Here is a 22,963-nt window from a genome sequence, read left to right as displayed (position 1 = left end):
GAATAAAACGTGAAAGAGCAGGACATTTTACTGCAAAATGTCCACAAGCCCATATATCTCTGCCTAAATGTTTAGGTAGGCCTGGCTTACCCCAGGCAGCCCTGCTCTGGTTACCAGTTAGCTCCCAGCAGTATATCCTTAATTTGTCTTCCTCCATATAGGGAGGAGCCTGCTCCATTGTAAAAACTGTCAAGTTCTTTGCCTTCTGTGCCCCTTCCTTTCCTCTCCAGCCCTGATTCCTTCCCCACCTTATGTAGCCCAGGCTCCCCACCAGCTCTCCATGCTGCGCTGCACTGCACTGCACTGCCCAACCTCCCCTAGGACTGAGGTAGGAAGCAGCAGCTGGAGGAAGGAGTGGGAATCTGGAGATTCAGGCTGCTGTTGCAGCTGGAGCAGTGGAGGGTAGTAGGAGCTTAAGGTGGGGGGTGCCCCTTGTGTTTATACAGATGTGCTGGGAGGGAAGAGGTGTGCTTTAATCAGAGTGGCTCTGGGACTGCAGGGGAGGGGGCTCTCAGCTGTTCTCATTAAAGCGCCCGTAGCATCTTGTGTATCAGCATCCCCATGCTGAAAAAAGACCGGCAGGGGCACTTTAACTAAAATTCATCCAACAAGCTTTAGTTAAAGTGTCCCCACCACCATTTTTCAGAGTGGGGATGCTGATACATGAGATGCTTAAGTCTGCCAGAATGCAGACTTGATTAATTGAGTCATTATAGCATGTCGGAGCAGCCTCACTGCTCATGTACAGATGCCCTATATTACTCTTGTCCTGTATCCAGGCACTGCTTGTTTAAAAATCTATCCTGACTTAATTTACTTCAGTCCATGTAAAACAAACTCTTCATCAGTTAGGTTATGTGATAAACTATATTTGCAGCAGGCAGAAATATTTGTATTAATTTAATTTAGACATGCTTTAGGGAGTTAAGTTGTGGCATTGCTCTCTGGATTCCTTAAACTAATCAGGAATGGTTGGCTTGACCAACCAGTATTCTGAAAAAAATGTTTTGTGTTGCTAGCTCCTTTTGTGTACTGTGAAAAAGTTCTAGTAGATGCATCACTTAAAGCTAAATACTCAAATGGAAAAGCTTACAAATGCTAGAAATTATATAGTTCAATATCAGGTTTCTTCTGAGGTTTTTGGAGGGTGCTGAGTTAAAATCTGATTTTAGAATCTCCGAGGCTCAAACTTTAGTATGTATCTGAATTCAGCAGATACAGGGAGAACTTATTGGGATTTATGAGCTTTCTGGGCCTTCAGGTAAAGTGATCTATGAATACAGCCCAAAGGTTATGGTATCAATAGCACAAGCTGAGATGTTCCAGAAAGGATGGTTATTTTCACACTACCAACCAAGACCCATTACATCTAGATTTTCTCTTCATGTTTACTTTGCTAAATGTAAGATTAGCACTCCAAATATTGTTTCCCTAAAATACTACCAAAGAGCAAAAAGGCTTAGTAGTGAGTTCTCTCCTGACCCTTATTCGTGATGACCCTGGCCATATGGGGAGACATCTGTGTAAGGGTACTTCCTTGCTACACTTTTTTTTACACTGTGAAGGCCACAAAATTGGCAGGTCTTTTGGGGCAAACATCTTGCGTCTTCTCAGACACTCCCAGTTTGCAAGTAGATTACTCATAGTTTCATAGTTACAGGGTCGGAAGGGACCTAATAGATCTTCTAGCCCGACCCCCCGCCAGGGCGGGAGAGCAACCCAAAAAAAAAAGCCACCCTAAAAACAAAAACGGGACTCAAATGAGTCCAGCCAGGTAAGTATCCAGCCTCTTCTTAAAGATCCCCAGGGTAGGGGCCAGCACCACCTCCCTTGGAAGTTGGTTCCAGCTCCTAGCCGCCCTAACTGTGAAGTAGTTTTTCATGAGAAACAACATGTTTTCCTTTTTTCCACTGCTCCCTCTTCTCTACAGGGCTCCTGGTTTTTCCACTGTTTTCCAAAGGGCATCATCATGCTGACTCATTGTCCTACCAGTTATCCTTACCAGGGATGAAAGATACAGCTGTGCCACTGATGCTTGTTTGTGGGAGTATTAGATGGAGGAGTATGGATGAATAACCAAAACTCATGATTTTTTTTTTTTATCCTGTCTAGGATTCTCACAGAAGCAGAGATTGATACACACCTCGTAGCTCTAGCAGAGAGAGACTAACTAAGTCCCCAGTCCTATTGACTGCTTCAGACCAAGCTATTTGGTAAAAATAATACACTCATTAATGGCTGTAGATTGTGGGTTGAAAATGGTATGCTTGCTATCCAGTGTATTTTACTCTGTACAAATAAAACAGAGGTTTTTGAGAACGTTGGTGTCTGCTTTTAATATACTGCATTTAAAACAAACCATGATTTCTTCAATACTTTGAATATAGTTTGGAAAAGCTTTAAATATTTTTGTAATTGCCGTTTACCTTTTTTATCTAATTGAGTTTCTGAGGGAAGTCTTGTGACTGATTCATTCTCTTTGGCATGACTGTTACTCAGAACATTCCTTTGGATCAGGGTTCTATGTATATGTCTTACAGAAATGTAAAGTATAATACTAATTTTGCTCACGAGCCCTCCAACACTGCCACAAGGCAAGAAGATGTTTATCCATATTTTGCTACGGATCATACGGGGGGGGCAAACTGTCTCAGCAGCCTGCCCTGCCCATCTGCTTTCATGTGCAAGGTCAGCACGTAGAAGTACAATGGGAAGGTTGGTCATTCCCAGCAAATACTCTTGTGTGCACCAGAGACAGATCTCAAAAGTAGCTGCAGAGATGTTCCTGACCAGTCTCACTACTGTATTTCCTGTTTTGGAGTGTGTGGATGAGCAGTAGCACATCTTGGCTGGGCTGTTCCCATGATGTACCAATTTGACATCTGCACTGATGGAGCTGGGCAAAACACACAAATCTTTCTGTAACCATCAGGCCACCCTTTCCAAGATTACAGATGTTAAATCTGATAAATGATGGCTCTTGTCCAAACCAGTGCTAAAGTTAACAGTCAAGACTTTTAATGGAAAGGAACCATATTTTCTAAACCTTAACTTAGTTCGTTTTTTATAGCCCCTGTTTCTGCTCCTTGGTTTGAAGCTTTGGCTTTGGGCAATGCAAATGGCCTTAGAGCAGCAGCTGGAGACAGGCAAAGTTCTAGGTCAGGGACAGGCAACCCCTGGCATGGGTGCCAGTGTGGCACACGAAGGCGTTTTGCTTGGCCTGCATGCCCCTCTGGGTGGAGGTTGGGGAAGGGGCCAGGTCTACACTTCCACAAGAAGGATCGGACCCCTTGCAGTTCCCATGCCATCTGCCCCTGGCACACCAACATCTTACAAGTCGAGGTTGCAGGTGTTTTGGGCACTCTGGCCAAAAACATTGCCTACCCCTGTTCTAGGTAAAGATGGTTATTGGGAAGAGATTCTCCTCTCCCCTTCTGATTTCTTTAGAGAAGCAAGTTGAAAGGACAGCAGGATCTTAAGATTTCAGGTGGGTTAAAGTGAGTGTGAAACTTCCTTGGTTACTGGGAGCTAAATTGTAGGTTGACAGGAACCATACTATTTGCCTTTCTGTATTTCAGCCCTCTGGAGCCTGTGTTCTCAAGTTCATATCTTCAACAATGAAGGCTAGAAACATCCTTTTAAAAATTTGAATGCAAGGTTCTCCTGAAATTACTTGACTCAAGCTGCTGAGGCTTGAAATTGAAACACTTCAATATTTGAGGTTTCAACTCTAGTACTAGAGTTCTTCATACTTAACCTGCAGTAGCCTCAAATTCCCAATTAGGGTTCATATAGTGGCTGGCACAACTGAGGCATGAGTAAAGATGAAGCAGATTCTGCTTATGGGAGTTCTCATTTTTTGGATTATGACAAGAGATTTGCCAGATATGTATGTGGGAGGACATGACAACAATGCAGGACTGTAAGACAAAAGCACATCAGTTGGACATACACTAGAACAATCAGGAGTGAAATATCTGTCAACACAAATCAATAGGTTTTGGGGAACACTTTCATTGAGATGCGTCCCACTTCTTTCAGGCTTGAGTTCAAAAAGATGAAATTAATTGTCTTACTCTGTTTAGTTTTGTTTTGTGTTTTCCATCTAGAGCTAGGAACTTTTTTCTAAAGCCTAATTTCTAAAGTACAGTTTTTCCAAAATTCTGTTGAAAACTTCACAGCTTCAGTAATACAGGTTGGAGAAAACTCTGGCTGTACCCAACAGGCAGATATTATTAACGTTGCTTTGTAAGTCATTATCCACTGATGTATTGTTTTATGCATGTTGAGATTGTTTGTGTGTGTGTGTGTATGTATGTAACATTTATTTATTTATATATGCACATACCCACACACTCTTTAAGAACTTCAATAATTAACACAGAAGAAACACCTATTTATTTGCCTTGAATGAGTTCATTCACTGTATTTAGTCTTAAATCCCTTTGTACATCTTGAAGCCTGAATGCTAAAAGCCATTTTGTGCTTGTGTAGTTTGTCAAAAGCTGGTCTGTCTCAACAGCAACAGCTGTTCGCACAACATTATAACTTGCATCCCAGCACCTGAACATACCATACTTCCATGAATCCAAGAAAACTTTGAATTTGAATGTAAAATGTCCCCCCACTCCTAATAATTAGATTCTATACATGGGAAATTATACATTTATGATAATTTTACATGTATAGAATCTAATTATTGGGGGTCATTTGAAATTCATCTTTTGCATTGCTGTGGTGGGAAAAGCAGAAGCCAGGTAGCAAGGGGGGGGGGTGCAGAAAGTAGTCTGCCCCGCCCTGCTGCTTATTTTGTGGCAGCTCTGACTCTGGGGTATGGAGCATACAATGGCTCTAACCCAACCAAGCAGCAGCTCCAGCCAGAACCAGGGCAGCTGTCCTACTGCTGAGTGACCTCCCCTGCACTCACACCCCATGCAGTACAGCTTCATCCATGCTCCTTCCTCCCCCCTCCACACTTGCATTGCATGGTCTCCCTCGTGACCTCCCCTGCACAATACACTGTCACCCTGGCTGGAGCTGGAGCTGGAGCAGCACCTGCCTCAGCTGATACTCAAATCTAAGATGGGGGGAACCTCATTTTGGATTTAGTATTTCCACAGTTCTGACCTCTGGCCAGGGAAAGGAATTGTTCCCAATATTAATTATTCCATGAAGTACCATTAGCATACTTGACCTTGTCTGTTTATTAGATTAAAACGAAACTGAAAAAGTAATTAAGTCTAGTCGTTGATCATGAGGAACACTGATCACTTCCTTTTGTTTTCAGGATGGAAACAAGAGACACAAAGCTAAGTAGTAATGAGCAGTAATTAATTTGCTAGGATTTAGATTTATTTAAATGCAAAGCAACCAGTTTTTAATAGGAAAGGCTAAGCCACTGTTTAGCTACCATAACGTTTTCTGTGAAAAGCATCTCTTGATACAAGGCAAAACTGAATGGACCTATGTTTACATGCACTGTGTTGTTAATAGCATCCTAATGTATTTCCATTCACCTTCCTCCTTATTCATTTAGCATTATTTTGTTAACCAAAAAAGTTTGAAGGAAAATGTTTTTGGAGGGTCAGAATCTGTGGTCTGTAATGTACACAATGGGAATTACTGGTATAATACATTTTGATTAAAATAGATAAATGCTTTCTTATAATACTTAAGGCTTGCTTTCAACATGGAAGGGTACCTTGCACATTGTATAAGCAGAAACTACTAAGTTGTGTAACTTACTGACATCTGGATAAGAAAAGGTTAGATTTTCTCTTTCCTTGACAAAAGAGCAACTTTTGAGCTTAGAACAACAGATCGCTAGCTAATTAATCTAATAGTCTCAAATTTAGTGAAGCTTATCACATTTGGGAAAGTGCATGTTTTCTTCTAAGATAATTACTCCTGGTCATGGGGGTTTTTAGGGGAGTTTGTTTTCACTTGGTAATCAATCATCATTTTCAAAACGGGATGTTCTTAAAATCCAGGATCTGTTCCAGCTAATTCTGCTAGTACAGATTTGTTTGTACTGGATGTCTGCTATAGTCCAAACATATAAAACAATGCAAGACATCCTGTAATTCAAGAACTCTTGGAAATATGAATCCTGGTCACTCTGGCATGAAAGAGCAAAAGCAAAATCTATAGAACAACATTTGAACAACGTTTTTTAAAACAGTCACACGGGGCTAGGTTGGTAAAGAAAGAACTAAACATTTTTACAGTTGTGGATTATTTTAGATTAGCGGTATTAACAATACAGCTTGTATAGAGCCCTGTCATCTGGCTCTTGATGTTGCCCCTGGGTCTGGGTTGACCCACACATGCTGGCCTGGCCTGTTCTAGCTGCTCTGACATCTGTTCCACACCCCATGCCCCCTCACCTCTGGCCCCCAAGCTAGTCTGGGACACGGTGCATAGTGCCCACTCCAGCTGGTCTGGGACTGGCCCCTCGCTGCTTATTTGGCATCACAGGGCCAGGTGAGTTTGATACTCCTGGTTTAAATTAAAATCAAATTACCAAATTTAGATTAAAATCAAATTTTAGCAAATTTCTGTAGATTCAGAAAATAATACTTTTTCAATCACTATTAAAAATACTTAGGAATCAGTTTTTCTATTCTCATTACTGCTATTCATAATGGTATTTCTCTTTGGTACAAGCCTACTTTTTGCCACCATCATTAGTAAAAATATTAAAGTAGTAAAAGTACACAGTGGAGGCCAACCTTTTTGGCAAGCACGTTACAAGGTAAGTCCTGCATTCTTCCTAAATGCCACTTCAGTCCCCTATCCCTACCCATCTTGTTGCTTTGTTTTCTGCTCCCTGCCCTGTGTTCTCTGTGTTTTTTAGTCAGTATTTCTGCTCTTTGCCTTATCTGTCGCTGTGTTCCCTGTTTGCTCCGCCACAATCGCAGATGGCCTATGCCATGGCACATGTGCTGTGGGTTGACTACCCTCATTCTAAACGTTCCAAATACAATTATTAAGCATGGCTGCCAAACAATAACTCCAGCATGTAACGGAAATCAAAATCCTGCCAAGTGAACATGTGGCAGGATTTAATGTTCTGGAAAAGTTGATGTATTTTTGTTTTGGCTTTAATGTTTTCCCAGCTGTTGTTAGCAAAGGGAAAATAATGGATTAGGAAAATATGAAAGTTCAGGGGTTACATAATGCATACATTGGCTGACACCAGGATTTATGGAATGACCATCTCTAGCTGCAACTACAGGCAGATATGCCCTCCATAGAGTAGATGCAAAAGGGAACATTGAATCCTGCCACATGTTCACTTGGCAGGATTTTGATTTCCGTTGCCAGTCAATTTCGCCCCACCTTGATCTGCATTCAGCCCTTGTGTGCTTAGTTTCATATTAAGGAGTTGTGGGGCACAAAGGTGCTTACCCATTTCTAACGTCTATTTTTGAAGAAAAAAAAAAAAGGCTGGTGGCAACAGTTGGCAGATGTGAATCCGATCCACCGCTTGGATTTGCCCATCTTGTTCAGTGAACTTCAAAAGGTGTATGGATTTTTTGTGTGATCTTACTCATTCCTATTTATGAAGGGATGAATGGGAAAGAAGAAAACTTCGATCTTTAAAGTATAGAACTAACCATTAACTTCTGGAAAGGGCAATTCAAGAAGCTTGGAAAAAATGCTTACATTTATGCAGTTGAAATAGATGGTACATTCTGACCTAACCTGCCCATTGTGGAATCCTGATGATGATGACACTGAAGTTTTACAGATTTTGCTAGTGCAGAACTTGACTCCTAATGTTTAGAACAAATACAAAATTCACATCTGTGTCTGCTGTCCTTGACTGCCTTGCCCCATGGTATATGATGTGAGTTGCATTGTGTATAGTGAGCTCTTGCAAGGTTTCATGACTATTATCCTATGATTCTTCTCATCTCCTGCAGAAGTGGTTGAATTGTTGGCTACAAAGGACCAACTCACAGGATCATCATAAAATTCTAGTTTATTGGATGGATGCAAAAGTCAGACCATAAACCTTGGTGCTGATCTCCTCAAACATGCACATTAACGTGCACGCACACTCACAGTAGCTAGCTATGAACACTAAGCACCGGTGTCAAGATATACGTGTCCCCAAGTGCTGGAGTCTGCCGTCGAGGGCCAGTCGAGGCTGCTTTCAGTGTGATGTTGCCACCTGGTCCTTCTGGCTGGACAGGCAGGATGCTAATCGGGTCAAAGAGGGCACCATTGGGGGTCATTCTTCGCTGCCTTTTATCCTTCTCTGGCAAACTTTGGTGACTCCCCAATTCTTGGGCTTACCCAATCCAGGGGTTGTTGACCTCAAGGGATGTCCCTCTTGGTAGCTCCTGGATGGCAGCTCTCAGCCCCAGGGGTCATGTCTGCAGGTATGTGCAGTCTCGGGAGTCTGTTGATGAATTTTGATTGATTCACTGTTGTGGTGAGTAGAGCTCTGGAAGCGGTTGATCAGGGAGTATTTCAGCCCCAAGGGTCTGTTTCCAGCATTGATTAGTTCAAACCGTGGCTTCTGTACCTTTAACAGTGAGGTTTCAGGGAGTTCCTGGCTCTCTATTGATTCTTTCCTCCTCTTGGTGTGTAGTTTTGTAGGTGTTAATTGCTGCTCATTAACTTGTTTATCTGGACTAGCTATTGTGTTAAACAATTAACCATGATTCATTCAGGGACCAGCTCCATACAGAGATTCCTGCCCTTGCTAACATTGTTACATGGTACAACTTACTTTTAAACTTAAAGTACATTTGTAAAAGCATCTACAAGCTCTATTTTCACTACAAGTACACCTTATATAATAATAATATAATAAAAGAAAAAGAGAGGGGAAGGAAGAAAAGGTAAAAAAGAGAAAGCATCCCCAAAAGGGGGCAAATACTGCAAAAGGGGCTTTTGCCATATGGAGGAGTTTCACATTTGAGGGGGGGAGGGGAGGACAGGCAAAAAGGTTTGCTACAGAATGAGCGTTACAAATGAACATTTCAACTAAATATAGTGCATGGCTCTTAACTGTAAACATTTAAAAATAGCTCTATCCTCTGGGTGAGAACTTTATCACAGAAGGTGACTTATTTTTACTATGAATTGTCTGCAGTGGCACCTACAACTTTCTCACTCCCACTCAGGAAATAAATTTGAATATCTGTGAAGGTAGTTCAATTATCTTCCATAAAGTGAACACCAGAAAATAACAAACATTATAGATTACAGCCATGCCCTCACCAAGACTGTGGGGTTCTGATTATCTCAAAAATAACATAGAAAAGGTCTGCAAATTAGGTCATAAAAATTATTACAGATACAGGAATATCTCAACAGGAGCAATGACTAGAAAAGTTTTTACAACTGTTTAAAGAAATGAATGATATGGAAACATTAAGACAAATAAAAAAGCTTAAACATTATTCTCTTCCCTTTCGATGATACAGGAATTGAGGGCAAAAAGTAGTGTTTATGAAAGCAGGAGCATCGTGTTTAAAAGGTCTGTGGCCTGAAGAGACTGCAGGCTTTGCTACCACAATGTAAAATAATCTTTACACGATACTGCAATTGCTGTTAGAGCCATTCTTGGAACAGGTTTCACATGTGATTGTGTATAAAGCTGGCTGCTAAGAGCACCTGTAATCGCAACGGGTGCAAACCCTTCTGTATTATCACAAGTATGAACTTGTAAGGATGCATACATGCTGTCTTACAGGTGTGCTGGACTACAGGTTGCAACAGGCATGGCAATTCCACATTTCACTAAAATATTCTAAAACAGTGGAATATGAACATGCGTTTATTACTTTAGCTTTCAGGGCCGACTGAATCATAGAAAAGTAGAGCTTGAAGTGAGGTCATCTAATCCAACCTGCTGCTCAAGGCAGGATTATCTTTGTTTCAACCATTCCAGACAAGCATTTGTTTAACATGCTCTTAAAAGTTTCAAAAGATGGGAGATTCCACAACCTCTCTAGTAAGTCTTTTCCAGTGCTTAACCTCTCTCATAATTCATGGGATGAATTTCACCCATCTTGAGATAAAGGCTTTCCCTGGGGAATGCCTATTTTCCTAATGCTATTTGTATTGGTACAGGATAGCACTGTCCAAGAAAAGTATAATCTGTCAAGTTTTGCGCTTCAAGTAAATTGTTCAGTGAGGTTTCTTTTGGTTCCTCCCTGTGGAGAAAGATGCACATTGCACAATTTATTTATGGAGTTGTTATACTTTATGTAAAAGCAATTAGCTAAAAACTAGATTTGACTGTTAGATGTCAGTCTGTGAAAGGGCATCAGTGTCCAGAAACAGATGCAGAGAAAATTGTAACAGCTCCCTGCTTCCCCTTGCTAAGCTAAATGTGCTGCTGGTTTCTACCCTTAGCAGACTACTCCAGCTGCTGTGACAACTGAGCTGTGTTGAGAGGGGATGCAGAATAAGACTCCTGTAAGACTGTTGTCCTTCATTACTGGACTCCCTTCTGCAGGTCCAGAGGAGAAGCCTTAATTCTAGGTCTAAATCTTTCTTTCTTTCTCTCTCTCTCTCTCTCTCTCTCTCATATGTAACCACCATGGTTGTACATTTGCAATAACTATGCAAGCAAAGCTGTACTTTCACTTTTGCTCTCCTGTATTTGTAGGTCTGGGAAGAAAAGTAACCATGTCCTAATTTCACAGCAGAGGTCATCTGAGGATACCCCAGATGGCAGTGGAGTCTGTGCTGCAAGTATTGACAGTGCTCTTGCTGGCCCATCTCAATTGACTGCAGAAGAGGATTCAGGAACAATGAATAAACATAGTTGTAGTAAAACCTGTTCAGTCTGTTTTAGCTGCATCTATGGTTGGCTATTCTGGCAAAATATTTCCACTGTTACTAAAATGGGTGTGCAGTTTCACTGGTAAGAGAAGGAGTCTAAATTAGACTCAGGTGACTGGTACCTCCTGAGTCTGGGGGGGGGGCACAATTTGTGGGCGGGCCCAGGGGTGGGCCAAAAGCCCCATATCCACTCCTATACTTCTGTGCCGCTGAAAGGCGGGCAGCACTGGGTGTCCCGGATGCTGACCACCTATGAGAAATCTAAGGGGCGGAGGGTTGTTAGGCCTCCACAGACAGCCAGGACCTTTTGTGTGTTATCTCTGTTAGGGGTGGAGTTTGAGGTCAGGGATATACATAGGGCTACAGCTGGCCCTCATATACCCTATAAATACACAGAGGCTCCAATAAAGTTCAAAAGTATATTATAAACTCTCGATCACAACAAAAATCAACATTAACAGTAGGAAACGTACATAACATCAAGCATTAACTATATAGACTGGTTAACTGCAATGCACCATAACCAGACCTGCCAGGGGCAGTGAAGGGCAGTGCCAGATCTTTCACAGGCTCACTGAGCTGCAGTGACAGTCAGGCCCTCAGTCTTTTCCCTCCAAGGGTACTCACAGACGGAGAGGGAGGGAAGGGTGATAATTGCCATCTAATGGATGATTGAGGTCCCGATCCAATAACGCTTTTACAGGTAAGTATGCAATTATAATCCAATCCAATAATAGGTCACTCTGTCTCACTGCTACAGTCACTGCTCATATGCCTCAGACATGCAGGTATGATCACCAACCAAGTAAGCTCGCACACCGTTCAAACCTCAAATATTCTCAAGCCACCATATTCCATTCACACGCTGAATCACGCCTCAGGATCACTTAAATACTCACCAAAGTCACGCTATGCGCCAGTCATTCTTCTCACCAATCATACTGATGTGCACACAACACCCTACTGATGTGCACACAACACCCTACTGTTGTGCTCTCAGCGCTCAGGTGCAGCACACGGTGGCACTCGACTGGACCACACAACCTACTGCGCATTTCCCCACATGTAAGTAGGGCACTGACATCATCAAGATGGAAAGTTCAGCTACTCTAGAGCTTTCCCACCTCTAATCAGTGTGTGCATGCTGGACCTCATGTTATGGACCACATCCAACACACTGTGGCTTAGTGCCCTCCCCCAACACACCACCAGCCTGTGCAGCAAAAACACTTCCCCGTCCTGAGCAGTGCCAAGTTGGGGGCCAATCTCAGGGGTGGCATGTGCCCCCCCCCATGCTTCCCTACCAGTTGCCTATGATAAGACTCCCACTGCCCTTATTAGAACTGTTGCTAAATCCTGTTCAGGATAGCTTTGTTTGACATGGTCCTTGCAATGCTGGAGGCTTCAGGAGGCCAGCGTTGATCCTAGTTGTGGACTTTTGCTCCAATGTGTACCATGGTAAAAACCATTTCCCCAAAAAACCTGTCAGTCAAAGTTATCTTTTTTGGCGTTGCTGTCCATACAGGCTGACAAACTGCTTAATATGCCAGTTTTGATTATAGCCATGTTGTGTTAAGCACTAAGCCTGAGTACTAGATGTGATTTATCTTTAAGATGCAAAGGGGTCAACAATGTTCTGTTTTTATTATGTGAAAACTATGATACATCCAGGGGAACTCTCAGGTGTCAGTTTAAGGGCAGCAAGAAAATGTTAGAAGAACACTGAATTAATGCACCAGAAGTCTGTCAAATCGCCATAAGAAACCTAGTTACTTAGACACAGGCTGCATCCAGACAGGTGCACATCTGCAGTTTGCGGTGCCTTAAAGTTGTTTGAGGTGCCACAAACCTCACGTGGCATATGCGCATCTGTTTGCTGCTGTGCTGATTTGCAGTACGGCGCCAAAATTTGATACTGGGAGATCAGCAGCATGCACCCCCAGAAATGGAGCCTGGCCAGCCAGAGCCATGCTCTGGCTGCTGGTCAGGTTCAATGCAACCAGATCAGTGATGCTGCTGCCCCAGGAGGCCCTCCAGATCCTAGGTAAGGCTGCTGGGGCAAGCACAGGTGCTGACCCCAGTCTCCCCTACCTGGGTCAATTTGCTACTTGTCAGTAGGGTTCCCAACTCTGACTGAAGCTATTCCAGGAGATTTTGTTTTCCAACATGATGTAATGTCATCAATTGTATTGTTCAACTGGTTCACAATATGAATCTCTTGAATTGCTTTCAACAGTCACTGGGAAATTGATGCCGATTCTGGTAGACTCCTGGCCAACCCAGGAGGGTTGGCAACTCTGCTTGTCAGAGTGCATGTGCAGGGGTGTGCCCTGGGGCAAAAAGCAGCGCACAAATATGTGCTGCTGCTACTTGTGCTGTAGGAAATGCGTGCCCCTGCATGTGCGCACTCATCTGGACCCGCCCATAAATGCTAAGGGCAGAGAGGATTCAAAGCAAGTTCACCTTCCCCACCCCCAAAGGAAGCAGCAACAAACTGCTTAATGTTCTGAGTGCTAACACCCTTTAAAATGGCAAGTCCCTCCCTGCAGGAAATTCCCACACTGCAGCACTTAGCAATCAGAGCACTGGAAAAGTAAGCTCTACTACAGTCGTTATAAAAAAAAGAAGTAGCATCTGTGCACAAAGCCTTCTGTATAGCCATCAGGCTCTTGGCAATCTAAGTGGTTTTTAAACTATTCAGAATGGACCAGTCTGATAACACCAATTTAGAAAGATCTTAACTTCTGCAGCTTTCACGTTTGTTTTGATCACAGTTGGTATATTGACTGTCCTCCAGTGAGGCTACATAATAAGTGTGGTCCAGCCCACACCCCAGTATTTATTTGGGGAGACTTGGTTAGAATACCACCACCCTGTGATATAGGTGGACCTTCACTAGGTTTGCAGACAGTTGATTTTGCAGTGCAGATGGAAGCAGCTTTGACCAAAGTGCATTAGGAGTTGGGTTAACTTACTACCACCTCCAGAGTCGATGCTTAAACATTGTGGAGTTTGTCAAAGGCAGTTGTGTGATTTGGGAAGGCTGCTAAAATCTGGCTAGGTCATGTCTACGCCACAAGATGGAACCTGTTCAGAGTCAAATCTTGTTATATTTATCCCTGGTAGGGAAGTGTGTTCTAACTAATCCTGTCATAGATTCTTGTAATATAAGGGAGCCAGAGTGAAGTGAAATAAGGAGACATGCCTGTGGAGGGCACTTTGTGTGCACTTGTTATCTGGAATATTCATCCTGTTGAATGTTTTGCAGAAGCCCCGGAGCACAAAGGGCACAGATATGAGGAGCCCAGTGTTTTGCCTACGATGGGAATTGTCATGTGCAGAACTGGAGTCAAATTACTTTATCAGCATGAGAAAAGAGGGTTACAAAATAAAAAAACCTCCTGATTTCCATATTTCCAGGCTTCTTTCTAGTTAAAAAGTACCTTGTGCAAAGACTGCTAGTCTGGGAAATCCCAGCCTTGCAGTTTCCTTCCTCATTTCAGCTCTGCCTCCTGAGGAAATGCAGAGGCTTTGTATTACAGTACAATATGTTCTGTATGCAAAAAATGAGAGCTCACTGTCAGACTCTCCCCCTAGGCCTTGCACCTGGTACTGCCCAATGTCACGCATGAAAGAATGCTGCAGATGCACTTTTAAAAGGCATGTTTTGGTATAATAATGATTAGGGAGTCGCTCTCCTTTTCATTGCTCTGTCATTGAGGAGTGGAAGCATCCAGCTGCTGCTGACTTTTGGGAATGGCAAAATCTGCAATCTGTACCTTCCCTCTCTGCTTCTGCAGGACAGTCCTAATGTCCCTATGGGGCTGTGAGCTCTGCTATTGTTTAGCTCTGCACTGGCTGTGGTTCTAGACAGATAAAATGGGACTGGCACTATATTTCTTGCAAAGAAGAATTATGTTGGTGATCTCCTAATGCATAAAGCCCGTGCTGCCCCAGGCTCAGCTCTACACCTTGACAAATTAGGAAGTAAAAACCTACCAAGCTATCAATTTGATCCTCCTCTCATTGACATCAGCGGGAAAACGGTTGGGTATTAAACTGGACTCTTAGGGACTGCTCTGCAAACTTTCCACTGTCATAGCACCACTGTTTTATTCCTTTTCTAGAGGACAGAGGTTGGTTACTGTCTGCAGAAAGGAAGCTGGGTTTTATACAGTGCTGATTATTTTCCTCTTGAATTCCCCGTGCAGCAGAAGCTGAACAAAGCACCAAGTAGTGAAACTTGAGCTTCTGTTCCCTCCTCTACAGCAGCAGTGCTATAACACAAAAAAGACACTAGCCAACTGGCAAAACACAGAGAAAAAAGTGTCACAGTCCTGCAGTAAGAAGGGGTGTTGTCTTCACATGGGTCCAGAGTTCAGCTGCACAGCAAGGCTTCCAGGAAAAAAAAAAGAAAAGATAAATGTGCCTGCTTTTGCAAGCATTGTGTTGTTTTCATTTTGGATTTGGCACTGAGATGGCTATTCTTTATTTTTGCTTCTAACCAACAAATCTGTAGAACTACCTGGTTGCTAGTTTTAAGATTTTTTCACTCCAAGTCTGCAGCTTGGGAACCTTTCCTCACAAGCTTTAAAGAACACAGCACTGTTTGCAGAAGTACTGTAAATTACTTTACTTGAGAGAGTGCACAGGAAAGGGACCATCTGTTTGGTCAGACTTGCAGGCACGCTTTATTTTCACATTAGACAAACAAGTAGGAGATATATCAGTTGGAAAAATTGTTCTCTTTGCAAGCATTCAGGTTGTGCCTGAAAGCGTACAAAGAATAATTTTTCCAACTATTTAGTTGGTCTAATAAAAGATATCACATTTATCCAAAGAACCGTGTCTGCCTATGTCCTTAGACCAACATGTCTCCAACCAACATCCCTGGAGATACCAGTTGACATTTGGATGTGGGATGGGGAAAAATCCCAGGTTCACTCCTTTTGGGTCAAAAGAAACTTCAGTTCTTAACAAGTACATGGAACAGCAAATGCAAATGAGGCCCCACGTACAAGAGCCTTGAATATTGTAGTGCTGTAATGCAGCAGATTGAAAAGTGTGTTCTAGATTATTAAAAATGAATAAAGAGTTGTGCAAGTACCAGATTTGGGGGGGGGGGGGGGTGTCTGGAGTGCAGGAGCATAATATGAGGGGCAGGAGGGGATAGAAAGTACAGTCTTAACAAGTAACCCACACCTGAAGCAGCATCTTAAGCATTGCAAATATGGGGCAAGGGATGTTTTGAAGACAGGGTTTAAGTGGAGCAATTGCTGTGAGTGTATCTCTGAAGAGGAGCAACTCTCAGCTACTGAACTAATCAGCTCTGCTGGTGGGGGGTACGTTCAATGCTGACAACCATGGAGACCACAGCTGTTACTGACAGTACATCAGCTGGGTATTGGCATGTTACACTGGCAGGCACTTGCTGGCAGCCTGCACCAAGTCACGAGATCTGTTTCCTACTCCTGGATTATTTGGTGACAATCACTGCCTCCCTTATAATAAATTGAACTACATCCAAATGTGCAGACAAGGAAATTTGCAATCAATATTGTGGGGGAAAAGATCAGTGTCACCTCTCTGAGTTAGGTTTAACTTCTCACCTCCCTGTTGCAGTCATCCTTTTAAGGAGCTGTTATTTTCCCTGCTTGCCTTTCTACCATTGTCCATCTTTAGATTTGGCAAAGCCAGGGCAACTATAGCCACAGCAGCCATTTTGCAGTCACTGGATGCTAGCCACAGCATAGTCAAAGTCATTATTGGATGATTTTCTAAAAGCCTCACCTGGAGTCCTAGGAACATGTGAATGTCAGGTTTAATTTAGAAAGCAAGATCCTAGCCCTCACAGTTGTGGGGGAAAAAATTGAAAGCATGAATTAGAGAGTAGCCTAAATGTTGAAAGATCAAAAAGTAAAAAAAAAGCAATATATATATTTAAAATATATGTATATCTTTTTGAGGAAGGAGAGAGAGGCTGACATGTTCTGCATGTTTGGGGTTGGGTGATTCTCTGTTCTGCAGGGGAAATACCAGTTTCCCCTTCTTATTGCTAGGGAAATAGCTTATACAGATAATACCTTCATGTAGCCACTAGTTCATACTGCCAGTGTCTTGTACTTGAAAGGAATCACTAGAAATAGTAGACCAGAAAAATGCTAGTAAAATGGATGCTAAACAGGAACTAGCACCAGGTGTGGGCCAAATAATCCATTTGAGTAGGTGTTCAAAGAAAATGCAGTCACCTTTGTGGTGTGACATTTGAAGGCAGGATTCCCGCTTCACCTGGGGACAGACATTCAAAAAGCCTCAGCCTGAATTGATTAAATCTTTGCAGGTTAGTCTAACCTGGCTAGGCTAAACCGGTTTGTAACCATACAGACATCCCAGAAATGTAGGAACACACCTGCAGTGGCTCAGGCTAGAAGCTGGGGAGCACTAGAGCAGCCCTCCCTTTCCTTCTACAATGCTGAGCTGAGTGGGGGGGGGGGGTGACCAGGTCCAGCAAGACCCTCTGATTAGGGACCCCCCACCCTTGATAACAGGGCATTTATCAGCTTTGTTATCAGCATTTAACACCCCATCAGAAAACAAAGCCCCTCTCATTAGTTCAAGCTCTTCTTAAACAACTTTTTCTAAGGAAGGGAATATTCCAAGGAGAGATGTTACCAGCTACCTGTTGATTAGTTCCAAAAAGGACACAGTCCTGTCTGCCTTTGTCATGTCTTCCACAGCACGGCCTACATGTGGTCTTCTAGCTAATGCTGAGAGGGGTCTGTGTAAGGCAGAGGCGAGGAGGGAATCCCTGCTTAGCAGGGAGTGGTGAGGGGGAGCAGGGGGAAGCCAGACAGATGCCTACAGTCTCTGCCCAAGCTCCAGCCAGGGAGCAGAGGGAAGGGGCCAGCCCTGCTGTGGAACAGAGTCCTGCCCAGCCCAGAGAGCATGCTGGGATGCTGGGAGAGTCTGGTTTTCCTTTTTCAACCAGCAAGGGGTCTGAGACAGACATTGCATAAACTGGTTTGACCCAAATTAGTTGTCTGATACTACATTCAACCAGGTTTATCTCAAACTGGTTTCAGCCATTTTTAAACTGGTTTATGTGCACTGAACACCTGTTCTGCTACAGATTTAAACCAGTTTCTGATCACTTAAACTGGTTTATGTGTAATTTCTGTCCCTAGCCGTGGTAACTATGGAAGTCAAGTTGTGTGGGCAGAGCTTCATATTTTAAAAGCTTGATTTGTGTTTCAGAATTGTGTATAAAACCAAACAGTGTGATTGCAGCCCTACTGTAGTGAGTTCCTCTGGATTGGGCCCTGTAACCAATTAACCTATTTCCACTTATAAATGCACAGCACAGCTCAGTTGGAGGCTGGTTAGATCCACCATCCACCTGCTGCAAGGCAGGGGTGGATGTTTGTTGTGGTGCAGTGCTCCTACCTTTTAAATAAAAACACACAGCTCTGGCTCTTTCCTCCATTGAGCCACATACTTTCAAGCTGACTGCAGCCCCAGGAACATCCACTCTGCCTAGTTCCCATCCACTCTCTGCTTGAGGCAGATGGAGTGGAGCATTTGAGGCAGCAGCTGTCTCCTGGCACATCCCATACATCTTCCTCATTCCTTCACACTCTTCAACTCCCAGACCAGCAAAGAACAACACCGCATAGGTATAATGGAAGCTAGAGAACCCCCTTAAAAGATTTAACAGATGTGTATGGTGTTTTCTGTCCCACGGTGACTCTTACAAAACATATAAAAGTTAAAATTAGTAGCTGGCTGGCAGACACGTGGCAGCACCCCAGCCATGAACTTGTAAAAGAGTTGCCATGGCAGTCTTGGTTACTGCCTCAGCAGCATCCTGAGAACATGAAACAGAAAGGGGGAGAGAGACGTTCAACTGCACAGTGAACCTATCCTCCCACCCCTGCTTCTAAAACCCCAAGCGGAGCCCTAGCACCAGCTGAGCACTCCCTATCGCACTGACAAGCTCTTGGAGGGCCAGAGCATTAACTGGTGGCTCAGCCTAAGGAATGTGACTAGATTGTGTGGAGGGGCCTGGGGAGATGGCATCCCTCTATATCCTGATAAGACACAGCCTGTCTTAGAGTTGACCTGTCTACACAAGTAGATACCCCAGGATTAATCCGTTGTCTTAAAACAAAAACTGCATCCATATGACGCAACTTGCCTCTGGCAAATTCAGTGTAAATCTGGGAATTGTACTCCCTATTCAAGTGCAGGGGTAATTTGGTCTTGGGGCAAGTAATCTGTTTGGACCGATATTGGTTCTATCCTGGTGTGCACCTCTCTGCCAGCTTCCCTACTGCCCCTAGGCAAAGGGCTTTCCCTTGTTCTTGAAGATCTTGTGCAGAACACATTGCATAGGTCTAATCCAAGGCAGGTATGGCTTGGCTATTTCAAGCATACAACTCAAGGCCCACCCGATTTCTATCTTTCAAGCATACCCCACTCTCATTGCTCAGTTATTTTCTGTGATCCAAAGCTTAAAGGCTTCATACCCCCAGGACAGTAGAAGATAAGCAGAGTCCCAAGGGGAGAAGAAGTGCTTGCCCATTTGTTATCAGTATTGTTTACTGCAATGGGAAACAGTCCTTTTTCCTTAGGGAAAACAGGCAAAAATTCCTGAAAACTTGTAACTTGGTGAACTTTCAGGGCATGCCTACACTGTGGTGGTGTGTCCTAACCAACACACTGAGCATGCTCTGCCCACCCAACCATTCCTTCAGACATTCTCCAATCTGGACACATGTCAGGGAAGACATTTCAGGATGTTCCTCTGCAGTTGCACTTGAGACTAAAGTCTCCAGGGTGCTTGAGAGCAGCTACTAGGGACACTCACTGGTGTTCTTCCAGGTTTGGAGTGTGCAAGCTGGGTGTAGGTGGGCAGGGCATATTCAGGAATATCCTGGCCAGGATGTGTTGCCATTGCAGTGGAGATATGCCCTTAGAGACTAGCTTACATTGACATGAGGGGCAAACCAGGCCTCAGAGCATTGTGGAGTGTCACAACCCAAAGTTGTGATTTTTGTTTTGTGTGTGCTTTGGCACTGCTAAATTATTTTCCCACCAAATTACAGCTTCTTTGCACGGTGGAGTTTTCTGCTGCAGAGGAGAACTCCGGTGCAACGGAGAATTTTCCCGCCAATTTGTAGCTTTCTTTGCATGGTGCATTTCTTTTGCATCTCGGAAATGCACGGTGCAAAGGAGTTCCCGCCATTTGTATTTTAATTTGAGCCCCATTATTGGCTTGTGTTAAATTATGCACACGTGGCGGCTAGCAATTGGCTTGCTAGCCGTATAAAGAGCTTGGGTGGTTTCCGCCCAAGTTGGAGAGAAAGCAATTGGAGTCCGAGAGGGAGAGCATGAAGATCTCTAAGCGCTGCGGATCCTTACGAACCCAACGCATTTCTTAAGAAGGCAACAGAGGTCTAAACAGCCTCTGGCCTCTCCCCGTCGCCGAGCGCAATCCTAGACGTATCCCTATCCTATATACTCAAGATCCGAACCCACGGAGCCTTAACAACTCCAGGGCCAGAGAGCCAAACCAAACCCACAGAGCTTCGACAACTCCGTGGGAAAGAAATTGCCGAACCCACGGAGCCTTAACAACTCCGGGGCCCAAGAACCAAGTTTGTCGTAGTCCTCCAACGAGGATTTAAGCGGAGCTGAACCTGGAAACTGTCCAGCCTACACTGTGACCATCTTGGGTGTAAGTAAATAATCTTTAAATCAACCACTACACCTCTGTGACTAATTCTAGCCTGTGCGTGCCTTGCCGCTGCGCGGTCTCCTCTGACCCCGCGTGGCCAGGCTGCTGGCCACAGCCCGCGTGCGCAAAGATGGGTCCGCATATCGCTCCCGGCTCGCACATGGCAACATGGACGGGATCGGGAGGCGGCCCGCACATGGAGGAGTGCCCTTTCTATTTTTTGTAGCCTGAGGCTTGAATGAGGCAGGGATCTTGATTTTCTCTGTTTAAAAATCAGTTTCTCAGTTTGCGGGGTTTTATCAATCTGATTAAAACCCCCAAAATCCATGTTTTTCACCAATTAAAATGAAATGCCACTATATTTATAGGTATCAGTTAAATGCAAAGTTTTATGGATATATTTATAATGTTAAAGCAATTTGGAAGCCTTCCAGTGCCTCAATCAGTATAATAAAATAAATGTTAAATACCTATAAATTTTGGCATTTGATTTTGGGTTTTTTTATCATGGTAAAACTCAAAGCTCCCCCTGCCCCCTCCACTTCCCAGGCCACAGGTCCAGCTGCAGCCCTTCCCCCCCACTGCTTTGTGGTGCTGAGCAGCCCTGATATGCGGGTGCCCTGCCTATGCCACTTCCCCTCACTCCCCACCCACAGCCCCCTGGTTCTGCTGGTGCCCCTCACTCCCCATCCACAACCCTCAACTCCCCCATCCCTGCCGGAGGGGGCTACCAGCTGCCAGGGCTAGCTACAGGGCCAGGGACCCTGGTGTGTGCCCTTCACTCCCCATCCACAGCCCCCTGGTTCTGCTGGTGCCCCTCACTCCCCATCGACAGGCCCCCGCCCCCCATCCCTGCCAGGGAGGGCCCCAGCTGTCAGAGCTATGGGGCCAGGGACCCAGGTCCTCAGCCCGCTACCCATGGGAGTCCTAGCTGCCACGCATGGGAGGTGGTTGCTGTTGCGGTGGAGCCGAGCTCGGAGCCCGGCTGCCCCTCCCCCACAGGTGGCACGGCTGGAACAGAGCCCGTGGGGGTGGGGCTGATACGGGCTGCCTTCTGCGGGCTCAGGCTCCCCACCCTACTGCCCTCCTCCCAGGGCCCCCACAGCCCAGCAGGTGGGACTGGCTCAGCAGGGCAGAGCAGGGTGAGGCAGGGAAGCTTGGTGCCGCCTCCGGGGGCTCCGTGCCACGTGGCAAGACTCCCCCTGCCCTCCCGGCAGCAGCAAGGGGCACAACTCTGTGCTGCCACCCCCGCTGCTGCTAGGCGGATGCATTGCCATGGCAGCACGGGGCTTGTGGTGGTGACACTGAGCATCACTGCCCCACTGTGCCCTGCCACACGGGGTCCCACTTGCTGGGCTGTGGAGGCCGTGGGGAGAGGGCAGCAAGGTGGGGAGCCCTTGGCCACAGTGGCTAGCCCATACCCACCCTGTGCACAAATCTGGGGTGCATACAAAGCAGCAGGGAGCCAACCCCCCCCACCGCCCTCTGAAGAGCCACCCATGGCCCTGTCCTGCTCCCTGCTGCCATGCATTCCAGTCCCAGGCCTGAAGCCCCATGTACCACCCGGGCTGGGCAGCAGCTCCAGCCCCAGCCCTAGCCCTACCCAACTCCCTCCCTCTCCCTCTAAACCACCACTTACCTGCACGGAGCAGCTGTCCAGGCTGCCTGGATGCCATGTGCATGTGTATGTGCGCACATGCACATGGTGTCCTCTGTGACTGCCCTTCCCCTGCCCCCCCCTCCCCCCCAGCCCCTTGCAGGCTGGATCTCTGCCAGCCTGCAAGGGGAGACCCACTTTTTCCAGCATTTTTCTCCTTTAAAGGAGAAAATCTGGCTTTTACTGTGTTTTTTTGTGGTGAACAGAAAACCCAGATCTCTGATCATGATCCTCCTCCTCCACGGCTTCATGGTCCTCATCTACTTTATCATTGCCCTCTAGTTTCAGATTCAGCCAGGGAATGTGAAGCCATAGCAGACAGTCCTGCCAGCGTGACCATCCTGCCAACACTGCTCATTATCACATCAGAAGGCTTCCAAAGTTGCAAGAACCTGACAAAGAGAGGTCATGAACATCTGCCCATGCCAGCCACGTGCATTCTCAATTACTGGTGTTGCAAGAATGTATCACCCATAATGATCACTCTGTACTTTGAAAACAATTTGAACTCCCAGGAAAGAAGCAGGGCACACAAGAGGGAATGCTACCTTCTAGGATTTTTAGAAATTAGCCCCTGAAAACTTCTAGCTGTCATGACCCAAAGGGTATGATTTTGTGTGTGCTTCGGCACTGCAGAATTATTTCCCGCCACGAGGAGCTTTCTTTGCATGGTGCAATTCTCAGTTGCATAGAGACAACCCCGGTGCAAAGGAGTTCCTGCCACCCGTATGTAAATTTGTTTCCCACTATTGGCTGTTTCT

At 44.9% G+C, this 22,963-nt stretch overlaps 1 protein-coding gene across 3 annotated transcripts in view; it reads left to right on the top strand.

The window, feature by feature from the left end:
• PSMA6 (proteasome subunit alpha 6) overlaps positions 1-10,752 on the top strand; it is a 25,134-nt gene extending 14,382 nt beyond the window's left edge. For 2 of the 3 annotated variants that reach the window (XM_006015368.3, XM_025201546.1), the window contains one exon: positions 2,113-2,319. In XM_006015368.3, the coding sequence (XP_006015430.3) occupies positions 2,113-2,170 (58 nt within the window). In that variant the 3' untranslated portion in view covers positions 2,171-2,319. Of the gene's footprint in view, positions 1-2,112; positions 2,320-10,633 lie in introns of those variants that run through there. The other variant, XM_025201536.1, reaches the window with a different exon arrangement.
• The last annotated feature ends 12,211 nt before the right edge of the window (positions 10,753-22,963 follow it).

This window comes from Alligator sinensis, unplaced genomic scaffold, assembly GCF_000455745.1.
Source record: "Alligator sinensis unplaced genomic scaffold, ASM45574v1 scaffold280_1, whole genome shotgun sequence".
NCBI lineage: Eukaryota > Metazoa > Chordata > Crocodylia > Alligatoridae > Alligator > Alligator sinensis.
Note: the sequence above shows the minus strand (reverse complement) of the source record. Positions and strands in the feature narration are given on the sequence as shown.